We start from the raw sequence: 26,880 nt of genomic DNA on the forward strand, positions 1-26,880 counted from the left end.
TCTCAATATTTTAGATAGGGGTAATTTTATACTTCTTGGCTGTAAAAGTTATTTTCTAATTTGTTTAGAGCCACATACTTTTACAGTTAAAGCCCTGATTCTCCAAACATTTAAGCATATGCTTAATTTTACCTAGTGACAAAATCTCTTATATACTGACTAACAAGGTAAAAGCATTTATAAGATTTGGGCCTGATTTGTATTTCAGGAAATATTTTTACACTCCTCCAAATACTTCAAGCAGCCCTTTTATTGAGCAAACTATGCCTGCAAGGCTACAAAGGAAACCCAAAATAAAAACAGAGATATCTGCACATTTCTCTAAGAAGGATAGTTTTTTCCATTTAAGTTTTAAATGGAAGAGAGAAGGAAGAAGAAAAGTCATAGCAGCACCTGTTACACTGCCTGTTAAACCCATCAACAGGGCAAAATGTGGTATGAACATGGCCATCAGCAGAGTTAACAGGAGAAATGAGCCTCTTAGACCCAGAGAAAATAGTGGAGATCTGTAATTGGAATGGTTGCCTCTAGAAATACAAGCATCCACAATTTCTGTGGCTGCAAAAAAGGGCAAAGGGTAAGAAAGAAGAGCCTTGGTTAAGAGACCCAAATTCACTAGGGTTTGAAGAAATGATGGCAGATTGTCAGTAATAACTTCCTTTGTCTCTTCACCCCAGGTCAAGAATGCAGTCAGTGCAAAGGTTGTTTTCAAGACACAAGCAAAAAAGTGAGTCCAGTTCAGCATACATCTAAATTCCCCTGGGTTTTTCATGTTACCTTCAAGCGTTGGAAGAAATATTTGTGAAGTGTAACTGAAAATGATCACCCCTACAGAGACCAAGAAGTCCTCAAACACAATGGAGAGTCTGAATTTTGCCCAGGACCACTGATGTATTTGTGTGAGACAGTAAGTCATCACTACAAGGATGATAATAAAATGGACCAAGGAGCAAAGCTGGCTGAGTTTGGAAACAATTTTGAGAGTCTTGATAAATACACAAGGGAGCAGTGTAACAAATGCAATTATGGACCAAGTTTTCTCAGTCACTGGTACATATGGAAAACTATGTGACAGCAAGTTCCCACTAACAACCAGATACAAAATACATGTCATGATCAGTTCCATCACTTGGGTCACATTGACAACTATGCCACCTAGTTTGGGAGACAGCATGTTGCAGCAGGCATTCGCAATGTCTTCATACGTGTCTCTCACTCTCATGAGCTGCCCATCTTCATCTTCTTCATACAGGCAAGCGATTAGAATTTTGCCTGTGTAACAGCACAATGCTGCAGACAAGATAATAAGAAACAGGCCACCGTATCCACTGTGGAGAAGAGCATATGGCAATCCTAGGACAAATATTCCCTGAAAAGGATAAAGAGAAAGAAAAGATAGCACAAAATCCCCGAGGCAAAATACTTACTAGAAGCCACTGTCCCAAACCTGCCCTCCACTGAACGTTGCTTTCACCTAACTGCATGGTGGAAGTACTGCTACATTCAGCTCAGTAACTAACAATCACGAGAAACGTGTTTATGATAAATGAAATTATCAGCAAAAATATCTGCTCCTATTGACACACATGTAATGATAAGCTAGGAAAAAGAGAATGTGACTGAATGATAGAGTCAGGTTCCTAGTTAATATTTAATGCTGATGTGATTAGAAACACATTTTAGAAGGCTCATAGGCAGTTATTCAATCAGCATGCATATTAATGAAAAAGGTTCAATATCAGTAAAATTAAGCAACTGTAGCATCATCTGTACAAGTTTCATTCAAATTAAAAATAGCACCGTAGATAGATCCAGTAATGACAATTCTCTTCAGTCTAAAAATTGTTAACAGACCTCTGGAAAGAAAAAGGCATTAGAGTGACATCAGACTTTGCTTGTGTTTCTTCCGTGGCTTTTGAATGCTTCATGCAGCCTTTGCTCTTGTTAAGTCTACTGTTAAAGTGGTTCTTCTCACAGCTGAGATTCTAGACTGTGCAAACTTATTTAGGTGTTTAAAAATACATGTAAAACATATAGACATACTTTGCTCTAAACAGTTTCTGAAAGGAACAGAATTATACTTATTTTATCCAGTAAAAAAACCCATGGCACTTTAGTTTCACAGAACACTGTGTGAATTTCTTTGTCTTTTTCCTTCTTTCTTCTCTATATTTAAGGACGAACAACACTTTTATGTGGTTTAATTTCCATCAGCACAAAACCAACAAAACCCTCGAACAATAGTTTTTCATAAAAAGATCCAATTTAGGAAAGATGCTTCCGTGACATTTCTTTTTATGCTACAAAGCTGAAATTAAGCAATGCACATTACTCAGACTGGTCAGGTGTTTTTTGTTCTTGATGGCTGAAGAAAGGTAAGGAGGAAACACAATACAGTTAACTAGATCTACAGAATTTTTTACTTCAATATTTCTTACAGCACTGAGGACATGATGAAATACAAGCATTTGTGCTCATGTTTGCTATTCCAGCCTGACAGAAGGACTTGATTTGGATCAAACCCATCTAAACTTCATTTCTGACCAAACCTGAGCAACCCCATCTGCTCTGCAAAGCCCATGAACCCCCAACAGAAACAGGCCTCCTCGCAGAAGGGGTGCCCACTCTTCTTCTCTCGCTTTCTGAATCAGTAGTGCCGCTGACTGCCTTCAGGAGCCAAAGCAGAAGAGGTGAGTTTAATGGTCTAAATCTTAATTTCAGACTTTTCCATCGACAATTGTGGACACGAAGCCACGCCGGGGACAAGTGTTTCAGGCATGTTTCCATCTTAGGTGTTTTCTGTCAACTGGTTTTATACCCAGCAGACATTTTCTGTGAGGCAGTCTAGGAGCCCAGCTCTGCTGGAGCTCATCAAGAAGGTGGGTGCCTGTCTCAGCTTTGTAGGGTTTATACCTAGTACTCCTAGTCCTGATCCATAAGGAGTGCTCAGAGGAGAGGCAATTTTTCAAAATAATCATCAATGTATAAAAAGTATTCTCCTTTTCTTCCAGCCACAAAATAGCAGTCCATTTTGGGCAGATTGTGGGATGAGCATCAACCAGAGAAGAAAGATCAGAAGTCCTTAAATTAGAATTTCTCTGAGTCAATGAGAAAAATGGAGTGCCCATCATATGAACGAGCAGCATTGTCTGTTTCACCAGGTTTCACTCTAGAGGCAGATATCTTTGGCTTTCAGCTGAATTAGAATTGGAAGAATCATATTGAGTACATGCCCTAGTACATTTTGATTGAAAAGGTCTATGCCTTTATACACTGAAACAAAAGTAGCTCAGTTATTATTACTGATATAATAATAAAGTTATTGACTAATACCTTTTTTGGCTGTTTTCAATTACTTAATTTACTGCAGTAGTTTTCTATAAGTGACAGGTGCCATTTCATTTAGGGGCTGGGACATTCAACTACATAGCTCGTGGTAATTCACTCACCCAAATCTCCCCATTCCAATGGCTTAGCTCCATTCTAATACAGGCCTCATGGCCCAATTAGCTTGCAGTGTAATTAGCATTTCTTTTGTACGTGAACTTCACAGAAGTGTTCAAAATTCTACCATTTCTGCCATCTAACAGTCTAGTTTATTAAAAAGACTAGATATCTGGCTGTATCCAGACTGCAAGTAGTACACATGCAACAGTAGCTTTCGGTATCATGCCATTTTTAATCGTGGCTTTGACAGATTAGGTAGTTGCCTAAAGAACAAAATGTGTTTTCTTTCCTATGAAAACAATCCTTGGAGAACATTCACATAACAGACTGAGTTTAAAAGCATCACAAATAAACCAAGTCTATGAAAAAAGTCAGGAAGATAAAAACCAGACAGTCATCTTCCATATTAACATAAGAACAATGATATTTTCTCAGTTCCTTGCAGTTTGTAGCAAGCTTATCTCATTTGTTCCGTCCTCACAGCGTTAGTATTTTGACCCTTAACCTGCATTTGGGAGTTCAAACGGTATCTGCTGACCCAAAGGGTCACTGATTAATTAAACCACAGGTAAGTGTCAGCACAGGCCTTGCCCACACAATGGCTTTTCCCCTGCTGAATTTAGGCTATTAACGTTTATATGACTAGCCTCAACCTAAACCAAAGCATAAGTCTTTCAGAGACGTTATCACATTAGACAGCCATTTACAGTCCTCCCCACAGGGGTCTGCTTTTCCATGCTTAATTGTTAGTTTAATCAGAGCATAACATAATTCTAACCTCTAACATCTCCTTGATGTTGTTTATATCAAATAATTTTATTTGGTACATAACACAGACCACAGGATGATAGAGGTGGGGTTTTATTGTTGTTGGTTTGGGGTTTTTTTTTAATCTTCTAAATTCAGACCTTATTAAACAAACCCATTTTTGCACTCTGTATATTCTTTCTTAAAATTATGTATCAGTGATTGCAAATTTCAAATCATATACAGTGAGTTTAGAATTTCTGAATCGAACTTTTCTACAGAAACTGTAAGTTTTCCTTTCAGCTGATGTCTTTGACATCTTTTTCTCAGAGTTTGTAAACAATAGCTGGTGAGATTTGCGTAAGGAACTTACGGTTTCTATGTCCTTCAGCTTTCGGTTAGTAATAGAAAGCAAACATTGTGGACCTAACTGGTTTTGCAGCTTTTTGGATACAGATCATGGTTAGTAGAGAGAAATGGGAGAACTCTAAACATGCCAAAACAGTGAATAAGTATGTATGTGGTGAAACGACAGCGCTTTTCTGCATCAACAGAAATGGTTTTTCCACTTAAAAAACCACCCAAACAAAAACCCACCAACAAAACAAACAAAACCCCCCACCCCCCAAAAAAACCCCAAACTCCACCAAGTTTCATGTATCAATATGTCATCAAATTTCTACAAAATATCAAAAAATGTTAATGATGGCCATGAGAGCTTGAAGAATGAAAGACCCTTTGTCAGACTTCAAAACTCATTTTGGATTTGATCTGCCATTCTTACCTTTCTGAAAGCAATACTTTCTGTTAAGACCATTTCCTGGATGTCACCAAGTTTAAATAGTTTAGTTTCAAAGAAAAAGATATCTTTAATAAGCACTTATTTTGCTGTCAATTTAATATAACAGTACAGGCATTGAGCTGTGTTCTCCGGCTGAAAGCTGCTCAGCAACCATAGAGCATTGCTTAAAATGACTTCTCTGTGGAAAATTCCTCCTCCATAAAGAAATCATTTAATGGATGTTGCTGAAGGTGGTTTTGTGCCCCTCTCACGAGGAGTGAGTGTACAGAGAAGGTAGACAAGGGGTGTCAACATTTCACTGATTCTTTGCTAGTGGAATAGGGGCACAGGTAATTCCTACACCATTTGTCAATGCACATTCGGTCCAGCCTGGCCCCAGCACTTAGTCTTATTGAGTCTTCTGTTCCTGTGTTCTCGTGTCCAGATTATGGCATAGACAGCCTTAGCTGTGAGGCATCAATTAAACACAAGAGGCAAAAGGAACCATTTCTTAAATTGCCTCCTAGCTCTTAGTTTTAGTGTTCTGTCTGGGAAGTGTTCCTGTCTGAGAGGTTTTATTTCCAACTGTTCTCGTGCAAAGTCAGATACATTAGCTCTAAATAGTCTGTTTTAAGGTGATCTGTTTACAAAATAGAATAGCACAGGGAAAAAGCATTCACACAGTTGGGTACAGGGAGACGGAGTTTTTGGAACAGTTCTCTATCACAGCTCAGCTTGAGTGGTTGTGTTCTTTGCCATCACTCCATCCACCCTGTACAGGGAGGGACCCCAAGCTTGCCCAAGGGGCTGCATCTTCCCTTGTCTCCCAAGACGTTGGCAAGACTTGGGTATTTTCACCCCGGACTGAGGATGGAAGCGGACTGTTCATTGTCAGTGAGTGAATACATGTGCCTGGGTGGAGGTCCTTGTCAAACATCTGGAGTAGACTTAGCCATAGGCAGCTGGGCCCAGGAAGAAGGAAGGACTGAGGGCTGGACTGGTGACCAGCCTTTGAAGAAATGGCAAGGACAAGAGCGGAAAGGGCATGTAAGGAAAGGTCAGTCTCAGCCAGAAGCCATTTATTAGCCTTGTCAGAATACCCCCAAGCAGAAGCAACCAGGTATGACAGCTACCACCAGAAATTACCAATCCATCTAGAATACAAAACAAGCAGATCAGGATTTCCAAATTATATCTGCACACTAAAACATTTTTTGCATTTGTTGATGGTTTGACTGCAATATTTGAACTACGTGGGAGTGATGCCCACACCAGCAAGGCTGGCTGCTTGTTTAAAAATACCAGACATCTGCATTAGTGTAGAATGCAAAAACTGGGCCTTCTGCTATCATACCATGTTTGACACTACTTCACCTCAGGGCAGGCACCTCCCCAAGGAATAAAATGTTTTTAGAAAAATGCATAAATGAGCACAGTCAAGCACTCTGAATATATATCAAAATTTCTTGACGTTCAGCTTTACTCTTCAGTCCCAGGGAAAATGCTTCATTTCATAGGCTGTTTTAACCTGAAATATGACACTTTGAAAAACAAAGCAGATATAGGTTGAAAAGTAATTAAAAAGTAAAGAACATCAAAACATGGTCAGAGTTGAGACATGCCAAAAGACAATGAAATAAAATGGAGTAGGAGGCAATGCTAAAAAAAACCCATAAAAAACCAAACAAACCCAAAACCTAGAGAGAGAGAAAAAGATTTCATCTTAAGACAATCAAATGGAAAAATACATTAAGAAATTAAGAAGAATTTAACTGAAAATTATTCAGTTAGTACAGCTCTCCTATATGCAGAATAAATGCTAATACACCAGACTGCTGAACTAGCTCTGATTGCCTTTCTCACCATCTGTAGCTCCTCTACCGGAACAGCTCTGTTAAGCCTATTTTCCCAACTATGTATTTGATTCCCTGCATGAACAAGAGTTAGGCATAGAAACCATACAGGCAAGCTTCCTTCATGGATCTTCTTGGAAGAGTAGGGAGATAAATTCAAGAACCCTGCTTTTCAGTACACTTTCACAAAATATTTAATTATGTTGGTTAGCATTTGTTGGCATTTAAGATAAATAATTTTCCAGAACCAATACAAGTCTCTGTTGCTGTGGTTTTTATAGGAAGATACGACTTTATTAGCACTAAATTAAAAAATATAGAAAATCCCTTAATCTCATGCCAGGATAACAGAGCTATTTGCTTGTTGATGTCCATGGGTTTTTTCCTTTCTAAGCCACCACTGTGATCAATGGTGATTTTGTATCTTCTTCCAGACCATTGTTGACTACACTGAATAGTACTGGACCAGATGCCAATTATTCTACTAGATAACCTCCTAACCATACTAGAAACTCTTTCCTTTGACAATAGATCCACACTGACAGTTGCTTTTTTTTTTTGGATCTGTCACTTTGGCAGGTGTTCATCCATTTAAGGTGTATTCTATTGTTGGACTAATTTTTACATCAGAATGTTGTGTATTATTGTGTCAAAATTCCTTCTAAAAGTCTAAATATATTATTTATCTTTCACTACGTATATTACAATCTCATAAAAGAATTATATCAAGTGTGTTTAATAAGGACTGTAAGGACTCTTTCTCCAAAACCATAATGATTGACACTAACTATATTCCTAGCTTTTTATTCTGTATCAATTAAAACCTGTATTAGCAATTACACTCTTTTTCTTAGAATTATTGCCAGGTTTCACTAGTCAGGATTTAACTGCCTTTTTAAATATTGGAATGATATCCACAATCTTCTGAAAATTCCACATGTAACAGCGATTGAATAAGAGTATTATGAGGTCAGATGTATCTTTTGTTACGTCTCCCAAGTGCAAACATGCTGGACATTCTGCTTTCAAAATATTAATGAGATACATTTTAACATCCATATTAAATAGTAACTGTAGTTATATAATAGTTAATTGTCCAAGTCTAAGCTTGGAAAAAATAGGCTCCTCAATTTATAACTCATGTCTATCTTAAGATAGGTCGTTAGTAGAGCCGAGATGAATTTCCTTTCAGAGATGCCCATTTCTCTTGCTGGGCAACAGAATGTGTACACAATGCAGTGCAGACACACAGCTTAGAAACTCTGAGAGTTAACTTTTAAATGTCTTATGCAGAACAGCATGATGCACATCTTGAAAAATTACAAAATGGCCCACTGTTCTCATGTGCTATGAGCACATCCTCCTGACTCTCTACAGACACTACGTATGAACAGTTGCATCTTTTTTTCAGAGTTAAGAACAATTTTAGAACCTCCTTCTATTGCTAATGTAGGAGATCAGCGTAGCAAAATTCAATGAGAGATCTCAGAGAAAAGGAAGGTGATCTTACGTTAGAAAAACTCTAAGCTGATTTTACCCACTCTCGCAGCCACATACTCACCATCACTGATGTGTGTGTGTCCTAGTGGCTTTGCCAGGATCACTTGTGTGCACCACGGAGGATAAGGGATACCAGCAGTCAAGTGCCCACTATGTGTCTGGGGTTCATCTTGAATAGAGAGATTTTGGATTTACCTTCTGTGCTCTATCGGAGTGGATGCAATTTTGGATCCTTTGCCTCATTATTTTGTCTCATCCCTCATAAATATTATGCAAAATTCCTTATTTTCATAGTACTTTTTCTTTCCTTATCTGCACGTTTTATAGATACTGTCCTCTACTTCATTCCCTTAACACTTATCTATAGGTCAGTTTTTCTACCTTTCCATTTGAATGAAATCACATATATGTCGCTCTGTAGCAGTTAACGCATACCTTCCCTTTCAAATTTGTTCTGCTGTTTCTCCTGGTGCTTTTAGACAAACATACACAGTCACATATAGAGACACAGATTTTCATTTGTACTTAAATTATACCACTATTCGTATTTCTGTTTCAAATTTCTATGCTAAACCTAGCCTTTTTTTCCCTAATTCCTAAAAATTGTTTTTTTACTGTCCTAATCCCTGGGAGATTCCTAGTGTCTTTGGGTTCTTATATCTCTTTGCTACACTTCATAATTTATAATTTAGAATGATTACTCTCGCTCTCCCTTTCTCCCTTTTGCTATTTTATATTTTTTAAATTTTAATTGATACATTCACTTCACACCTGAAGTAGGAGGGGTTTTAACACATAGGTGTACTATTTCTTAATTATGAGTTGCGGCTTCTGGACACCTCATAAATTCTTGTTAAACAACTTTCAAATTGCTTTCACAATTTGCTGTCTGTATTTATTCTTCCTAATCAATTATTTCTCATAATTTTTTCCAGGTTTGTAAAATTCACTCTTTTGAAGTACCAAGTATATATATATATATTACTGTTTTCTGTTTTCCCATAATGAATGTAATTAGATCTACTGATCTGTTCATCTTTATTCAATGTAATGAGGCTCAAAATAGAATTACCTGATGCTAGCTAGGTTCAATACCTTTTGTGTTAGATAATTATCATCCATCATTTTTAGAAACTTTAATGATGTTTTACCACAGACTGCATACAACCTCCAGCATAAGTCTTTAAAACTGAAGTCACCAAGAACAATACAATTTTCCTTACCAGACAATAGCTCTACACAGATAATCATCTCTCTAATATCACTTCTTTTACCTACTCCTTTTTTGTAGACATGTTTTATCTAATTATTTTTAAATTCCAGTCACATAAATCATCCCACGATGTATTTGCAATGTCAGTGATATCCTATTTCTTCTCAGCAGTAAGAATTTCTGGTTCCCTAGCTGGCTACTCAGACTCCTGGCACTGCTCTACAGACACCAGGAAAAGAATTCATCTGCTTTCCCGCTCACTTCACAGTTTGTTCACAGTTCAGCTGAGTTTGAATTAAAAAATACTACAAGCTGTTCTGTGGAAAACTTCAAATATTGTCCATGGCCTGTATGACCTCAGCAGCAGATCCATCTCCTTTAACGTCAGTGAAAAATCTTCCTTTAACTTCAGGGATGGTTGAATTAGACCCCAGCAATCTTGTTTTTCCTGATTTTTCTTATTCTTTCTGCCAATGCCAGCCTGTTTTAGCTGCAGGGAGGAAAGTGGCTAAGGTGTTTATTCTGTGATTAATGCCTGCAATCACCTTATATACTGAGAGAAACTTTAGAAGTGTTGTTCTGTCAGTCCTTCAGGTCCCATAAACAGATGATAAGGCAGATAGATAGACTGCTCAGGAGATGCTGTGATAAGATAAGGAAGGAAAGAAGTCGCATGGTCTGCACAGGAAAATGCATATGTCCATTTGACTGACAGAAGCCACTGATTTTGCTCTCCTTCTAGTGGCCAGATTGGTCTTAAGAATCTCCTAAAGATTAGGAAAGGAAACAGAGGGAAGAAAATGTCTCAACAAAAAAGGAATTGCTGCTATTGAGTGTGACAGCTGATCCCATTGGCTTTGCTATTGGTTTAAACATTTGCTCTAAAACTGAAATAATATGCTCGATGCTTAATTCTGCATGGTTTGATGGAAAATGTTAGTTTGCATAAATTCAGAGCTGTCTGCAAGAATGCACTGAATCACACAAAATAAACTCCCTTCCAAAGCAAATTACCTTTTAAGAAAAAATATTATTTTGCTTGGTCTCAAAGGAGAAAGCAGGCTTTGCTAAAAGAACGAGGGCTTTTATTATGTGTTATGTAGTGGCGAGGAAAAAGAGATTAAAAAAGTAAGGCAGTCAAAACTAAAGCAAACATTATTTTGAAAGTTAGTAGCGGCGAGCAACATGTACTCACTGGCTGCTTACTTATTTCTCACATTATAGCTCATCATGGATTCTCAGGTACACGCCTAGTCTGAAGGCAGGTGAGTACTCAAAGCATCCAGTACAGCAACATGTGAGTGAGTTTCCATGAAAAAGTGGTCAAAAGAGCTTGAGGGGAGGCAGAGAGGGGACTTGGGAGTTCAGAAGCAAAGCAAAGCAGTGGGGAGCCAAATAACTTTATTTGAGTGTGCACTGACATAACAAAAGGAAGAGTTAAAGTGCACAGAAAGTTCAAACTCGGGCTGGGAGAAAGCATTTGGCTTGTTAGGAGTGTGTCATGAATGCTGCCAGTATGGGACAAGCCACAGTTCTTGTTACCTTTAACAAGTAGGGCTGAAGAGGAAATGGAAAAAAACAAAGCCATACTACAAAGAACTTTGCACTGGAACAAACCTTATGCACCTCTGAGAGGTGAAAAGGAAGCCAGGTTACATCTTGTGGAAGCTGGGGTATATTTTCTGAAAGCTGGTGTAGGATTTGTCATGACTGCATGCAGAATAAAAGGTGACTGAATCCTCCCCTGGCCAATATTATCCTGTTCTCTCCTCAGCGCAGACCCAGCCACCAATTTAGGTGGACTCTTACTCAAGCTATAATGACTCCCAGAGCTCAGCGTATAAAGGGGAAATTTGTCTTACAGCACTGCCTGGAGAGAACACAGTTAATAGTCTGGATGAAGGGCGTAAATAGTGGTATACTACTATTTTTGGTCTCTAGGAATCAGTAAACTGATATGGAGGAGTATTCTTCTGGAATACGTGAGAAAAGATGCTGCCTTACAATTAGGCTGGGTATAGACAAGAAATCTCTACTGCTTTGGCTCTCTTAACCTCAGTTAAACTTCGGTGGCACCCCCAGATGCTTCTACCTTTAGGGTAAAAGAAACAGCAACTGATTTTACTGCTGATATTTCATCATGCACAGATACAGGTGAAGTTGAGGTTGCAAATGAATTCCCAAAATGGAGGTGTCTCTCTCCTATAATGATATAAAAGATCACATTATTCTTAAAATTCAATCAAGTAGAATAATTCTCCTAATTTCAAGTAGATAAGACAAACATTCCCAAATGTGTATAATCAATAATAAAGAGAAAAAGTAAAGATCAGAAAAGAAATGTGACTGAGTTTTCTGGCATGACCTGAGTACTCACCATAAAAGCAGAGTTATTTAATCTCTCCTATTAAAAAAAAAATAGTTAAATATAGTTATGCATTGTGAAACCAGGCATATGACATATAAAAAGCATGTCAAAGATGTCTTTTTAAGGTGTCTAGATGTAAATTACTTGAAGTATTACTACTTGGGGAGCTATTTCTATTTGTACAGCCTGTGACACAGTGGTTCTTGACCTCTACTGGCCCATGAACAAAAGTAGTGGAGTTGTTATAAAGTAAGTCATATTACTTTTCTGAGGTGTTTTTTTTTTTTTTTTCTTTTTCTTTTCCTCTTTTTAAAATAATTATTTTCTTGGTCTGCAGCCACACTGGAAAGACTTGGAGACAGGATGCTGTCTGGAAACAACAGCTGAGGGTCTCTGGATGAACAAACTGGGGACCTTGATTATTCTTAACCTTTGACAAAGGTTTATTCTTAACTTTTAGATACAAATACTGTCTGTATGGATGGAGATAAAGCCACTTCTTTCCTTATTAAAACAAAGATAGTTAAGTAATTGCTATAAAAGTTTGTATATTTATAAAAAAGAGTTTAATTTCTTTTTCTTAACCTGATCCATTCTGACAGTGCAGGGAAAACTTCTCAGCTCTATTGGATCTCTCCTTTGTTCATACTGCAGTGTTGAGAGCTGTAGCGATTTCATATTTGAGAAATTTATTTTAAGACCGCATTTAGTTTCTGTTCCTTTCTCCTAAATAACTTTCCTTTCTAACATTCAAATTTTTAGGCAAAATCCCAATTTATTCATGAGGTGACATTAATGGATTTTAGGTGAAAACTCAGTGACTGTTACTAAAGTTGCTAAAATGACTCCTTTTTTTACTTACTTTGGTACCCAAGGAAATGATCAGTTCTTAGGATCTACGAATTGGATTAATCTCACCCAATTTTTTCTGTCTAAACCAGACATTTAATGAATGAATACACGCACTAGCGGAAAAGACATCCATGACCAATCTACCTTGCTTTGATGCACACTTCTTAGGAATGGGATTCCTAAAAAAGCCAAGTAAAGCAAAGGTAATCTGCTAGCTCTGGAAAGGATGGATAGAACTAAGGATCAACAGAGGACTACTCATTCCAACAATGTTGAGCACTTTTTTTAGGATTTGTGAATCTCCCCCAGAGATGCCTCTCTCTCTATGTTGTCTATAGAGTGAAATGAACTCCTTTACGAAGGCCATGAGACTGTGAGGTGCCCAGGAAGAGCAAAGGAAGAGCAGGAAGCTGGTTAACTTGGGTGCATCACTGCACCAGGGGAGGCAGGGACAGGGGGTAAAAGGTGTCATTAGGTAAACTGGAGAGCACTAGAACATAAGGTTGTTAACCATATGAGCTAGCAACAAGGGTTAGGAGAATATGATGGGCACAAGGCTGTGAAGATGACTGATGTGAGAAATATCTAACTATAGGCATAAAACAGGAATAAGTAGAAGGCTAGAGGGAAAGTATGAATTATGCAGCTGATTATCCTTTCTGATTAGGAAAGGAAACCTTCGGGAGTGGAATGGCAGGTCCTCACAATTTAGGAGATAGCAAAGAGTCTCTGAAATCCCATCCAAGCAGCAGAGGGAAGCCTACAGTTTTGTGCAGGTATTTTATTTTTAACTTGAGATGACAATAATAAGAAGTACAAAAGGAAGAGCTCAGAGCAGCTGGCTTCCCAGCAAAAGTGAAAAAAATCAGCAGGCAAGCAAAAGCAACAAGAGCAGGAGTGGAGAACTCATTTTAAACTCCAGATCCCAATTAAAGCTTAGAAGAAGATTTTTAAGTCCCTTAAGGGAAGGTGGCTGGGGAGATGTCATCTGGAGTTGCAGAAATCATGCAGACAATGAGACAAGAAAAAGGCTTTAAAATGTAGTGATATAGAATAGACCTCAGTGCCAAATTCTAAACATGATACAAACAGTAAAATGAGGGAATTAACAGTCATTATAAAGGAAAAAAATGAGATAATTTCTTATAAATATAGATAACCTTCTTATAAAAGAGAAATAATATATCTTGCATCATATAATTCTTATACCCATATTTATGTTTCTTCAGATTTCAGTAGAACTATATATAATTTCCAAAATCCCCAAATTTAGTTTAAAATAATCAAACTAGAATGGGTTTTAAAACTGAAAATGATCCTTTGCTTATCAGGGAGGAACTAGCCTGAATCAAACATGTTTCTGGAGGGGAAAACTGAGCAATAAAAAAAACGTATCATGAATGGAAATACCCATGCACAGAAAAGGCAAAAGCTGAAGCTACCATTGTTACTGATAACATAAAATAACCAAAAATGCTTGCTCTAGGGACCTACAAAACATAACCTGCTGGTGCTGTTATTTGTGTCAATTCAAGAAATGGACTGAGAGAAATTGAAATGGATAGCAGAATATGTGTGTATGAGTTGAAGTGAATGTTTCCTCACTTTGACTCATATGTTTACATTTTTGAGAAGTAAATATTAAATTTGATTTTTTTTTTTGTTAGCTATTTAGTGAACACAGTATTGTACATATGGCAAAACTAGTGCCACTGGCCAAGAATACAGAGAAACATTGCCTTCCAAGAAACATGTGTGTGGGGAGAAGAGGGAGAATAGATGCAAATAGAAGTCTTTTTTTTTTTTTTTATTTAGCTTTAGGGGCAAAACATTTTATACAGCTTACTGCGTTAAAACTAGGTTACAATATATCATCTTCAGTACTGTGTGTAATCAGTGTTTAGGGCTTTTTATTTTCTCAAATAGCTCCATTTGCTCATTCAGACAGAGCTTGTGCCATTTCAGTGAATCTCCTGCTGTCAGGAATTATACACATTGAAGTAAACTGTAGATTAACCATCTATGGATTGTGTGGAAGAAGCTTTACCATTTGGAAAGTCTAATATAGAAACATTACTATTTCTGATTCTGTCAGTACCTTATAATAATTCAGATGTCCTTTACTTTCAGCATTAAATTCTCATACGCACCTGCAGATGTTGAGCTTGTCAGCCTTTACTCCTTGATGAACCCTAAGGCTCACTCTTTCTTTTTATTAAAGAAAAAAAGAGCTTCCTTCTGAAAATTTGTTAATGGAAGTGAAGGAAGTTTATAAAAACCAGGAAAGGAACGCTATCTGACAAAATATTTTACTTTCTGCTGCCTATCACTATGTTCTTGCTGTCTTGGGAGGAATGTTATCTTGGGAGGAGTTACATGTCTAAATACGGTTTATTAAAGCAAATTTGCTGAGGTTACACACCTCATAACTTTAAGAATAGGGACAGAAAGAACATTTTAAAGAAAAATATTTTCCATCAGTGATAGCTGGTCAGTGGCGTGTGCTATAGAGAGGCACAAATGTACAAGTAATCTCAGCCACAGAAGAACGGTAAATAATTATAATAGGTAATTTGGGCTTTATTTTGAAAGGTGACATAATATCACAACAATAAAGTAAGCAGATATAACAGATATAGAAATTAAAAGTTGCCTAATAATAGTGTTCTTACATACCATGTGACCTGCCATGAATTAAAAAAGGAGAAATTATACCATCTGTTTTCATTCAGCTTGTTAAAAATGCTCTCAGGGATTGATAAGACCAAAAAGCATGGCAGATTGATTTGATTTTAGTGTAGCAGGCAAGTACATCAGCTGTTCCCTTCACCTGAGGGAGCCAGAGATCCTTGTTCTGCAACAAGTCGTGGTGCATTGGGTTCTCCCATGGAATAAAGTGATCATTGCTTTCAAGCAGCTGACAGTTACTTGATCCAGTTCGGTAACATTTAGTATTTCAAAGGGTATAATTTTCATAATGGTACTATCTATTTATCTTTGATATCATGTTTCTGTCATTCTGTCTTGACCATCTGGATTTTTAAGATGGAATGCCCATTTTAATGGCAGAATATTCTAAAAGTACTTTTATCATATTTGTCTGCTGATTTATCTTGTGCTCAGCCCATACAATGGGTCTCAATAGCAAGAAGAATCCATTCTATATAGAAAAAAAGAGAGGAAATTGAATCAAATGTCAAGCTGATTTATCACAGGCCACATCTAAACAATTATTATTTTGTAAAGAGTTCCTGTAAAATAGAAAAGATTTTGAGTCTTGCTTTCTAAATTGTTTTCATTATTGGAGCACCTGGAAGTCCTTGATCAGAATCCCATTGTGCAGGGCACTGTGCGAACAAAGTACAAAAAATGGTCTCTTCTCCAAAGAATTTAAAATCTAGGGGTAAGATAACAGGAAACAAATACAGGGGAGTGAAGGAAACCATGAGTCAATATGGAACTGTGAGTCAAGAGAGCAAATGGTGGTTTCAGTGCAGCTTATAGCTGTGAAATTTTCAGCAAAAGGACATTTCTAAGACAATCAGAGGAGTGCAAATAAATATCTTCATATAAGTTCATAGGAATGCTCGTTTAAATATTTAACAAACTGACAATGGTAATTGTAACTGGGACGGAGATCAGAGTGAATAGATGCAGAAAGGTAAATGGTAGATTGTTGAAGAAAAGATGAGTAGCTTACATTTGATTTGGTGGCTGAAGAGGTGCTTGCAAGAGCTGGTGGACACATGGGGTATAGAACTGCATCAGGTTTCCGGGTCAGTGTGCGTGGGGCAAGCTTGGCAACGTCAGGGAAGAGTGTGCTACTGTGACCCAGATGGACAATTATTAGCTCTCAGATAACAGTTTTAGCCTTGTGGATTGGTAAATGAGACTACGTATTAGTGATGTTTTACAATAAAAATAAGCAGAAGCTGGACATAGTCCGAGTGTGAAGATATAGAAAGAGGCCTGACTGAAAGATGATGTCGGATAATAGGCCTGGATGGCAGCAAGGACAGAGACATTCACAGGCGGTGAAGAAAGGTTGGTGTGGGCAGACTCTGAATGGAAGAGGAGGAGCTCTGATTAGCTGCTTCTACTGACTGCTGAGCAGGCAGACCAGTACTTTACGTGGGCAGCAGAGGGATCTAAATAAGATGTGAACTTGAACCGGCCGAGGAAAACACACTCTGCCGTCGTGCCACACTCCCACAGGCGGTGAAGGATGCGGTGTCTATCGGCACTGTCTCTAGCAGCCCTGACAAGCCTGAGTCTGCTGCAGGTGATGGCCTCAGGGAGGAAGGCAGGAGGCAGATGTTCTGGAGAGATCACCAGCGTTTGCTGTGTGCCTGGTTATGCACAGCAGCGTAGAGCAGATGAAACTGGTCGTGACGCTGTGTATTAATTCACTTAATGCTTTTCCTTATGAAAAATTCTTGCAATGAAGCATACAAATAGAGTGGTGTAACGTGTGTGTGCTTCTAGTTATCTACCTACCAATGCAAAAGCTTTCTCTAGGCATTAACCCCCCCAGAGTGGGCCATCTCCTGGGTGACTTAAAGGTTTCCTAATGATGAAATGAAAGGAAAAGAGGTCTGGGAAGCAGAGGCACAGTGTTCAGGTTTCTGAAGTGTTACTCACACGTACTATTTATTTTATATATGTCACGGGAGAAATGCAAACTGACACACCCTTTTTGCAAATATATGTAAATGTGCATGTAAATCACACCTCTCTCACTCGGCAGGTTGTCTATTAAGCTCTAGCAACACCGTTGATAGTAGTTGGCCTTTGAAGAATGGCAGGGTTTAAAGCTCTTGGGTGGAGATGTGCTTTCACTTCATCCATGTAACTGTACTTAAGCTGACTGAGATATAAAATAGCAGAAACATTGATGTCCCCACTAAGGGTGTCTGCTAGCAAGCTGAATTTGGCAGTATGCCAAAGCAACTTGCAAATTCGCATTAACGCAAAGGTTCATGTTATTACTGGCTAGAAAGCCCCGCTGTATGGAGACGAGCTGAGCTGGTCTCTCCCAGCTCCCCCACTGAGCCCCATGCCAGGACCCAGGTCCCCGTTCCCTGCTCTGACTCCATCAGACCTCTCACTGCGGGGCAGGAGGAAGGAGGCGGGAGGGCCCCCCACATGAGGCTGGGTTTGCCTTTGACCACGAAAGCTTTGTTCATAGCCTTTACTGGCAAATACATTAGAAAGGTGGTTGAAAATCAGCACCCAAGTACTCACCTGTGTCTGTGCACTTTTCCTCTCCTCTGTCCTCAAATACACACCGAGTAGTGACCAAATCCATTTTGCACTGGATGCAGCAGTTAGGGTAAGCACCAGCAAGACCCATGTGCTTTACCACTTGTATCAGGTGCCCGTGCCCAGGCGCTGCCAGGGAAGGGCTGCGGGGGCCTCTGTGAGGAGCAGCCAGGGCTGCCCTGTGCTGGATATGGCCGGTTCTAGCCGGCTCGAACCCACCCACCGCAGGGATCGGCTGAGTCCTGCAGCCAAGATGGCGGTGCTGTGGGGAAAGCCTGGGTAAGGAAGGGCTGAAAATGCCACAGAGAGAGGAGAAAGGTGGCCATAGAGGAGTCTGGAGTGAAGGAGTGAAGCTGAGCATGGGAAAGGCAGGAGGAAGGGTATTACTTTAACATCTGTCTTTTCGTTTCCTAAAACCAGATGCAGTAATTAAACATATATATTAATTAGCAATAAAGTTAAATTTCCCCCAGTTGTGTCTGTTTCACCCATAACTATAACTGTTAAGTGAGCTCCCTATCTTTATCTGGACCTATGTGCTTTCTCACTCCTGCTCTGTTTGCTCAGCCCTGCCCAGCGGGTGGTGGGTGGGTGGGTGGGAGGGAGAGAGGGAGGGAGTGTGGCTATTAGCCAAGGCTAACAGCCAAGGCTAACCTGCCTTCAGGTAGGAAGACTGTAGCCTCACACCTATAAAATAACTGTTCTAAAAGATTAATAGTAGTAAATTTTCCAGATGAAAAGATTTTCAAACTTGTATGACAAGTGAACAATGAACAAGAAGCCTCCGCTTATAAGAAACAAGCACTTGCAAGACTTTCCTGACCAAACTGTGACAAACTGGACATCAAGCGCAGGAGAAGTATACTATGCATTCCAGTGACTTAGCTACTCTTTCTAAGAATAACCTTCAAGATAATATGGTGGCTTTGAATTTAAATGCTGAAATACATAGATTTCAAAAGTACTAACCAGGAAGAGTTTCAGCTAAAGTTGTTGGAAGTAATAGAAAATTGACATTTCAAGAAAATATTTACTTGACACTTGATTTTTAGCAATGTAAGGTTATAATTTCAGGTTCTGAACAGAATTATTCAGATTTCTTTAAGCACAGCAGCGCTTCTGGCTACTGTTATCAAAAGGACATAATATTAGACAGCAATGTCAATAAAGCTCAGGTAAAAATCAGTTAAAGATATAAAATAAAGGTATTGGTTAAGAACAAATATTTTTAAAGATATCTATCTTATACCCGGTGCAACCAAGATATTCAGATTTAAGCCTGAGGTTGCTTGTTAAATTCCATGTTTTTGTTGAGTGTTATACTTTAGAATGCCTCCCTCTCATCTAACATGAGATAATTATCTCATATGATAATTAGCTTAAATCATCAACATAGTAAATTATAGACCATGGTATATCAGTTATAGCCAAACTATTGAGGCTATTAGAGTTATTTGTGAAGGCAACAGAGAGAGAGAGACACCTCCTGTAACTCTCCTGCAACTCATCTATTGGGAAATGCAATTTTAGGCCCATGGTACAGGCGAGCATAATCTAAGGACTGCTGTAACTTCTAAAGATTTTTAATATGTTTTTTTAACATCTAGAAGGCTGCAAGAATTGCAATACTTTGATCCATTACTTGTGCGACCAATGTACTTGTTTCTGGGATGCTTCAAGAGATAGTATGGCGCTTTCTGAACCAATTGTCCATATGTTGGGGACTGTCTGTATGTCCAGGGAGTAATTTGTAGAGTAGTTATGTCGTATCACAGCTACTACTAGCTGGCAAATCTGACACAGAGGGGCTATGGAAAGCTGATTTGCCACTCCTAACATTTCTATAATAGTTACAGTAGAATATGCTGATGTAAATCCATTCAACACTCTCTCCATCTGTTCATTGCCCGGATGATGTGACAAACAACATAAAATGCAAAACCTACAAAACAGCAACTTAAATCCCGTGAGTACAATACAACTCCTTCCTGGAATGAGGAACAATTTTAGATGAGCCACCTCTCTATGTTTAGGAGTTCTGGTTTCATAACATTTTTAGTGTTTGCAGCTGACCAAGGGAAAAGTAGACTGGTACAGTGCATTCTCTAATGAGATTTATGGGAATGGCAGTTAGTTAACTCAAAATTGAACCACTGCACAGTGCTTACATGTCAAATAAAGAGATTTCGGTTAAGTAGATATAATATCATTGTTGCAGGATAACACATTTTTTATAAAAAAACTTTGTGATATAAAGTAGGGTTGGGAATAGAGAGAATATATATCCTGCCTTCTCTGTGCTATATGAATATGTGCACAAAACTAAAGATATCTATTGCAGGGTCTGAGCTGAAATAAAAGGTTATATAAAGTGGTGACGTATGTCCAGAATCTTTTTTTCCCTCAAGAGAAAATCCAAAGAGAAAACCAGGGCACAAACGTTAGTTACAGAGTCTTCTTCCCTAACATCCTTTACCAGTTGCATTGCATAATGGTGGCATTCTATCAGGAAGGAAAAACAGATCTGAGTGTAGCTGGCTCTCACCAGGCTCTAGACTTTTTTTGGGTCTCCAGTTGTGGCTATACAGGTTTGTGGTTGCAAACCTGTAAGAAATAAATTTGGCGAGTACTGCAGGTGCATTTCAGCTAAAATCATATTAACTGGCATTTTTATGTGCACCACAATAGCCCTACAGTCGTGGTATTTTACTTAGTGCTGTCATTTTTTGATTAGCTCCATTTGGAAACTTGAATTACTTGCTGGTGCTAGATTAGATATCAGCATTGGGCATCTCCCTTTAATTCTCAGCACCACCTCTTGATGTGAGATGCAGCAGTTTGTTTCCCTCAGATATCTATAATTTAGTTCAGAGTATGACTTTAGCTTCAATGTATAATTCAAGGAAGTTGCTGCTCTGGGCACCAGAAAGGATTGACCCTTGTTCTCAAGTCTGGAAAATAAATACTTAAGATCATATACTACAGTTAAGATCTTAGTGGTTATTTAGTTAAATGCGACTGAATTATTTAAGGTTGAGGATGAGAAGATTTGTATTATGGTACATCAAATGACCTGATGGTGAAAACATGTAGTTTTCTAAGCACGCAAGCATGTGCATATTTATATTTAGAAAATGCTTAAATATATTATTATATTATATATTATTATTATAGTAATTATTATATTAATATATTATATTATATATTATTATTATAGTAAAGCCTAATGGGAGGGGTGTTTAGACACTTTAAAAAGATGTTTGCCTTTATATCTTTAGGGGCATGTCTGCTAATTGTTTCTTAGAGTCACTGTGTTTTCTACTCGGTAAGCACATCTAGGGAGATGAAGGCAGGTAACTCAGAGGAAACATCATAGAAAAATAAATATTAACTATGAGATATTCCCAAGTGAAGCTTCTAGAGTCATAAAAATGAGCCAAATTGGAACCCAATATGGAAATGTATCTACAATGGCACACCATGAAGGATATACAGATATACACTTTCATTTTTAAAAATGGTGAATATTGAAGTGTTGAGTCTTTTCTAAACTAATGTACAATATACAGAATATAAATATAATGAGCATATTTATGATCACTACTTTAATAATTATAAATTTGTTATTGACACAATATTTAATAATTATTAATAATACTAATTGCATTACTGTTATTCCTAGAGGCACTCACAATATACAAGCACCCCGTTGTGTTATTCTGATCATGGAACAAGAGAATTATCTCTGCCATAGGTATTTCTAATCTTTGTACAGCTTAATGTCTGCAAAAGGCAGGAGGCAAAGAATGGCTACAGTAGGCATCAGATGCATTGAATCAAATGGCACATTCAATATGCTTTGATACATCATGTTTTACCAAACGTCAAAGGAAGAATTGTGTGCTTATATTACACTGTATTTTAAAGATTGGACAAGCATCATAATACTGAAAGCTAAAGGGGCTGACTGTTTTGCACTGTTAAACTTGTTTGTGCTCCTGAGACCTAAGTGGAGATAGATTCACAATGATGTAAATTACAGTTAAGCTGAGATGAACGTTATTTCACTTCTTGCCCTTGTTTTCACTTCTTCCCTTTCTCTCTGTCGGTTTTTCTCCATTCTTTGTTGTCTTGTACCACTTCATGATGCTACAGACCGAGTGCCTTTTTCTTTTACTTTGGCTTTCTCTTTCTTGGACAAACATTCACCATACTGTTTGCAACAACCCTCCTATGTGTGGCTGGCAAATAAATAGACTTTATTGTCCCTTGGTTTGGCTATGAAATGCTGTAGCATTGGAACTTAACTACCTTCTTCCTTGTGACTGTTGTTTTGCTTACAGATCCAGCACTACTGTACAAGTCGGTACAAAATTTTTTGGCCTTTTACTGATATATACAAACAAATGCAACTTGCATGAGTCTGCCAGGCGATGCTGTTCATTTTCCCTTTTGAATTAACTCAGCTTTATAGTCTCTGTCCTTACCTAGATTAACTGGATACAGGTTTTCATTTGCCTGTGCAGTGTTGGAATACGAAGAATGTTTTCCCATTTAATGTTTCCCTGGAAACTTTAAATGCCTGAAGCAATCATTTACACGTACAATATTGTCACCAAAAGTGCACGTTTTTTCAGTTGAAGTTAAAAACAAAATAAAAATCTCTACCCATTTGTTTGAAAATATTTGCATTTAAAACACTGTAAGAAAACCCTTGTATTTAATTTCAGAGACCAAAGAATTAATAATTCCTAAAATAAATCTGGATTATGAAATAATTTCACTTTTAAACTAATTGTATTCACCAGAATAGCTGTTTAGAACGCTTCAGAATTCTGCTGAAATGTTTACCTCTAATTGCCATGCAAAACACTTCTGCCCTTTCCTCTGGGTAGGGCAAAACCAACTGTCATTTTAGCATAGTCTGCACCAGTCAGGAATGTTTGGATTGTTTTAATCATTCTGTTCACAACTCTGACTTTCTCTTCAAAGCTATTCATAGAAATTTATTCAAACTGTTATTTTTTACTGACAGTTGCCCCCTTTAATATTCTCTCCTCTCTCCTCCTCTCCTGCCTTTCCCCATCCCTTTTCTGCTCTCTACTCTTGTTCCTAAACCAAATGCCAAGGTATCAGGAAATACACACACGTATGTACATAGATTCACATGTGTGCTCACATACACCGCTTCACAACCTGTCATTAGGACACTTCATTTGTACTCTTGACGAAACTGCAGCTCCTGAGCTTTGCCATCCTCAAGGAAGAAAGCTCAATACAGCTGTAGCCAACTGCTCTTTTAATGCTGATTTCTAAAATATTTGACCAAATGAGATCCAACAGCAGTATCCAACACTCAGCACATGGAGAGTTTTGACTAAGACCGTAGTTACTGATCTGACTAGATAATTTAGCTTAAATTTGTTCTGTTTTTAAATAGGCAACTGTATGTTTGATAGTGTTTTTACACTGTGTTATTGGTCTATTTTTTAACTGGAATTTACAATATTAATAATTAATAGCAATTGTGTACATAACGACATTCAGGAATTTTTAGGCACTTTGATGTATTTACCGAGGCATTATTACTTTTGTTTTTCAGAAAGGAAAACAATGGGTGAGAGAGAACATGACTTGCCAAAAGGTCATACAGCAAATATTGACTAAATTGGCTTCCAGAATGAAATCTTGGCTTCGGTGAAATCAAAGGCAAAAGTCACAGAGACAACAATGGGCTCTCATCCCAGACTCCTGTCCTGACTAGATGCTGCTGAGGGAGACTGAAGACAAAATGTGTTACTAGAATGTAGTTGGAGTATTTTAGGACTTCACGCTTTTTATTCACAGCTAAACATTTTCTGAGTATGATATTCTGCTGTGCCCTAGACGTTATTGTATTGGCTCTCGTGTGGTGGTGATCATGTTTGAAAATACAACAGCGTTAGAAATATGTCCTTTCTTTTCCTCCTTTGCAGAGCTGAGGGATGAACTGGATACATAAACAAATGTTCATTGGTGTAATCACAGACTTGTGTGACACTGGAAAGATTATTTTTCTATAAAGTGCCATAAAAAGTATTTAAGTAACAGTTACTGGGACAAATGTGTCTGTGGATACTGCTTTCTCCTCACTGTGTCAGACAGAAAGTTAGTGATAATGATAGAATTATGTAAGGAAATGAATCATGAAAAGTGAGAAAAAGAATCTGAAACATTTAATGCTAAATTTAAGGATTCAGAAAGATACTCAAATTCCACACAGAATTCTGGGACCAAATGCTTTCAGTCTCTTCAACATGACTATTTTCTTTAACATTGACAAGTATTATTATGCTTCTTGTGCTTCATGCTCCAATTTATATCTAGTCTAACTTACATGTCAGTAAATTTATGTCTGACGTCAGTCTGGCTCTCACTATCCTCTTTTATTAGATGTTTACCTCACATTTCTATCAAACATCTCTGTCACTGAAGTCACATATACTTATTAAAGATAATGTCTGCAATTCCAAAACAGGTGCAACCACCACCTTTTCATTTTCACCTAGTTTAAATATTTTTAAAACTTTAGCTAACTTATCTATCTTTTTTTTCTCTTTGGAACATTAGTTTTTCAGACTGCTAATCTTATGCAGAAAGACTGACATATATTAGTAATAAATTCATAGAAACCTTTCAGAATATTGTAAAATGATGGTACGGTTAAGTTAAGCAGGCTAAGTGATGACCAGGTTTTTCAAATGATGATTGTAATGAGCAGGGAAGTAAAAGGTTACCTGAATGGCATTTGTTACATTCCATCCTGCTTCCCAGCTGGTAAGCAGTTTGATCTGGGCACGTGGTGGGGGAGCTGGGGACTTGTATTCTGGATCCTGGTGGCAAACATCAAGCTCAAAGTTCAGGGGTCCATCTGGTTCCTCTCTCTCCTCGCTGTGAGCTCTGTTCAGTTCATCTCTTCTAGCAAAATTCACGTGCTCTTCATCAGAGCTGTCTAGGCAGCTGTCCCATCTCACCATTCCCAAAAAGAGAGATGGTGTTTCCCTAAAGCAGTTGAAAACAGATGAAAAGGTCTGCTTCAGGTGAGCCATCCTGAATAATAACGTAAAATCTTTCCTTACATGTCTTTTTTTTTTTTCCCCCAGCAGTTTCACATTGTTAATCCTTTTGTTAGGTTAGCCTTGATATTGTATGATATGATTAATGAAGTTTGTTGTCCTTAGTTCATTTATTTGTGCTGGTTTCAAATGCCAGCTAAAGAAATATCTCTGGGGTCTTCAACACACTGCCCAGAGTAGTCTGCAGCGAGATTTAGTAGTCTGCATGCTGCAATTTACAATTCAAATCCTTTTTTCCTTTTACCTATGGTATCTACGTAGATCAGTCATTCACAAAGCATCTACAGGTGGCTGCAAGAATCTCTTCCTGGAAATTATGCATGCTTCTGATACAAATAAATAGTTCTGCCAAAAGGAGAAAAAAAATGCTTCATTAAAAACTAGGGTTGATGGACTGACTGCTAAGTAAATGCATGTAAACAAGTTCACTTTTCCAGATGTGAAAATTTTCTGCTGTATTTTAGTGTCTACAGAGGTCAGTAGAACTTTAAAAATGTTCTTAAAAAAGCTCAAAGTTGCAAGGAAGAAAAAAAGTAGCTTGTTCATAACTATATCTAATTCACAGTTGCTGGTGACAGTTAAGGGAACGACAGAGAGCTGTGATTATATGTTTACTGTATGGATATAAATGATGATACATTATGATTATTCACACTGCAAAATCCTAAAAATAATATTTACTGAAGGATCCTCTTCTTTCCTTGCATGGCCCATGGAATTTTGAAAGAAAAGTAAAGAGAGAGACTTAGGTTGCACAGTTGTAGGATTATTTATGCCCATTTTCTCTTGTTTCTCATGCTTGCCCTTACGTTCCTCTTCCCTCTTGGTTTCTTTATTAAGAGTACTGGGTTTTAACAGCTTAATAACTAGCACAGCACTGCTGATCATGCTGAAGAAAAGTATTTGCTTTTAAAGGGTCTGAATTTGACCATGTGAGATCAATTACAGTCCTTGCTTGCACTAGCATGTCCTTCCTGTTAGCTGAAATTTCAGGAATTCTCAAAACAAATTTAGAAGGTTATATTTCTGAACTAGAATTCTGAACTGAGGACTTTTCTGCCAGATATATGTGAGCTGCAGTCTCACTAGTAACTCTTGGGTCTTGCCCGTATCGAAAAGTAAATATCCCGCATGCAGGCTTTGTTGTCGTTTTTTTCTTATGTGCTCAGAATTAAACAAACATGGAGCCAACCTTCCCTTTTATAAGTGTCTTTTATAATCAGACACTGAAATTTCTCTTCTTCTCATCACGTAACTAATATTCTGAAGCTGTCCACAGTTTATCCATCTGTTATAAAAAACAGAAATATTTCAGAAATACTACCAGTACAGAATTACGTTCCAACACTGACAGCTGAATGTGCGATGCCCATGGGTTTATTGCTGGATGCTCTAGAGTATTTCTTTTACATGTTGTGAAATTTGCTAATGTTGATCTGAACTGAACACCAAGTGGCTCCTGCTTGTCAAAATATCCATTTGCTGGTATTTCTGAAGACTGAAGTGAATGTCACTAGCCATGTCACAAACATATCATGATCTCCTGGAGTGACCTGGAACATGCTTGAAAATACAGCTATGGTTTTTTACAACAAATTTTGACCTCAGTTTAGTCCTTCTCTCATCAAAGCCATTGCAGCAGAAAGGTTCAGGCAGATTTCTGCACGGAACTGCTCTATGATAGGTGTATATACTGCTCACACTATGTAAAAGTGGTAACAATATCTACAGAGTTAAAATAA

At 37.9% G+C, this 26,880-nt stretch overlaps 1 protein-coding gene across 1 annotated transcript; it reads right to left on the reverse strand.

The window, feature by feature from the left end:
• Positions 1 to 217: 217 nt before the first annotated feature.
• On the reverse strand, positions 218 to 25,039 carry LOC129204085 (vesicular inhibitory amino acid transporter-like). Its single transcript, XM_054819391.1, has 2 exons — positions 24,800 to 25,039; positions 218 to 1,369 (listed from the first exon to the last, which is right to left on the reverse strand). Exons 1-2 carry the CDS (start codon positions 25,037 to 25,039, stop codon positions 218 to 220), a joined length of 1,392 nt encoding a protein of 463 aa, XP_054675366.1.
• Positions 25,040 to 26,880: the final 1,841 nt, after the last annotated feature.

The sequence above is a fragment of the Grus americana genome, chromosome 3 (assembly GCF_028858705.1).
Source record: "Grus americana isolate bGruAme1 chromosome 3, bGruAme1.mat, whole genome shotgun sequence".
Lineage (NCBI taxonomy): Eukaryota > Metazoa > Chordata > Aves > Gruiformes > Gruidae > Grus > Grus americana.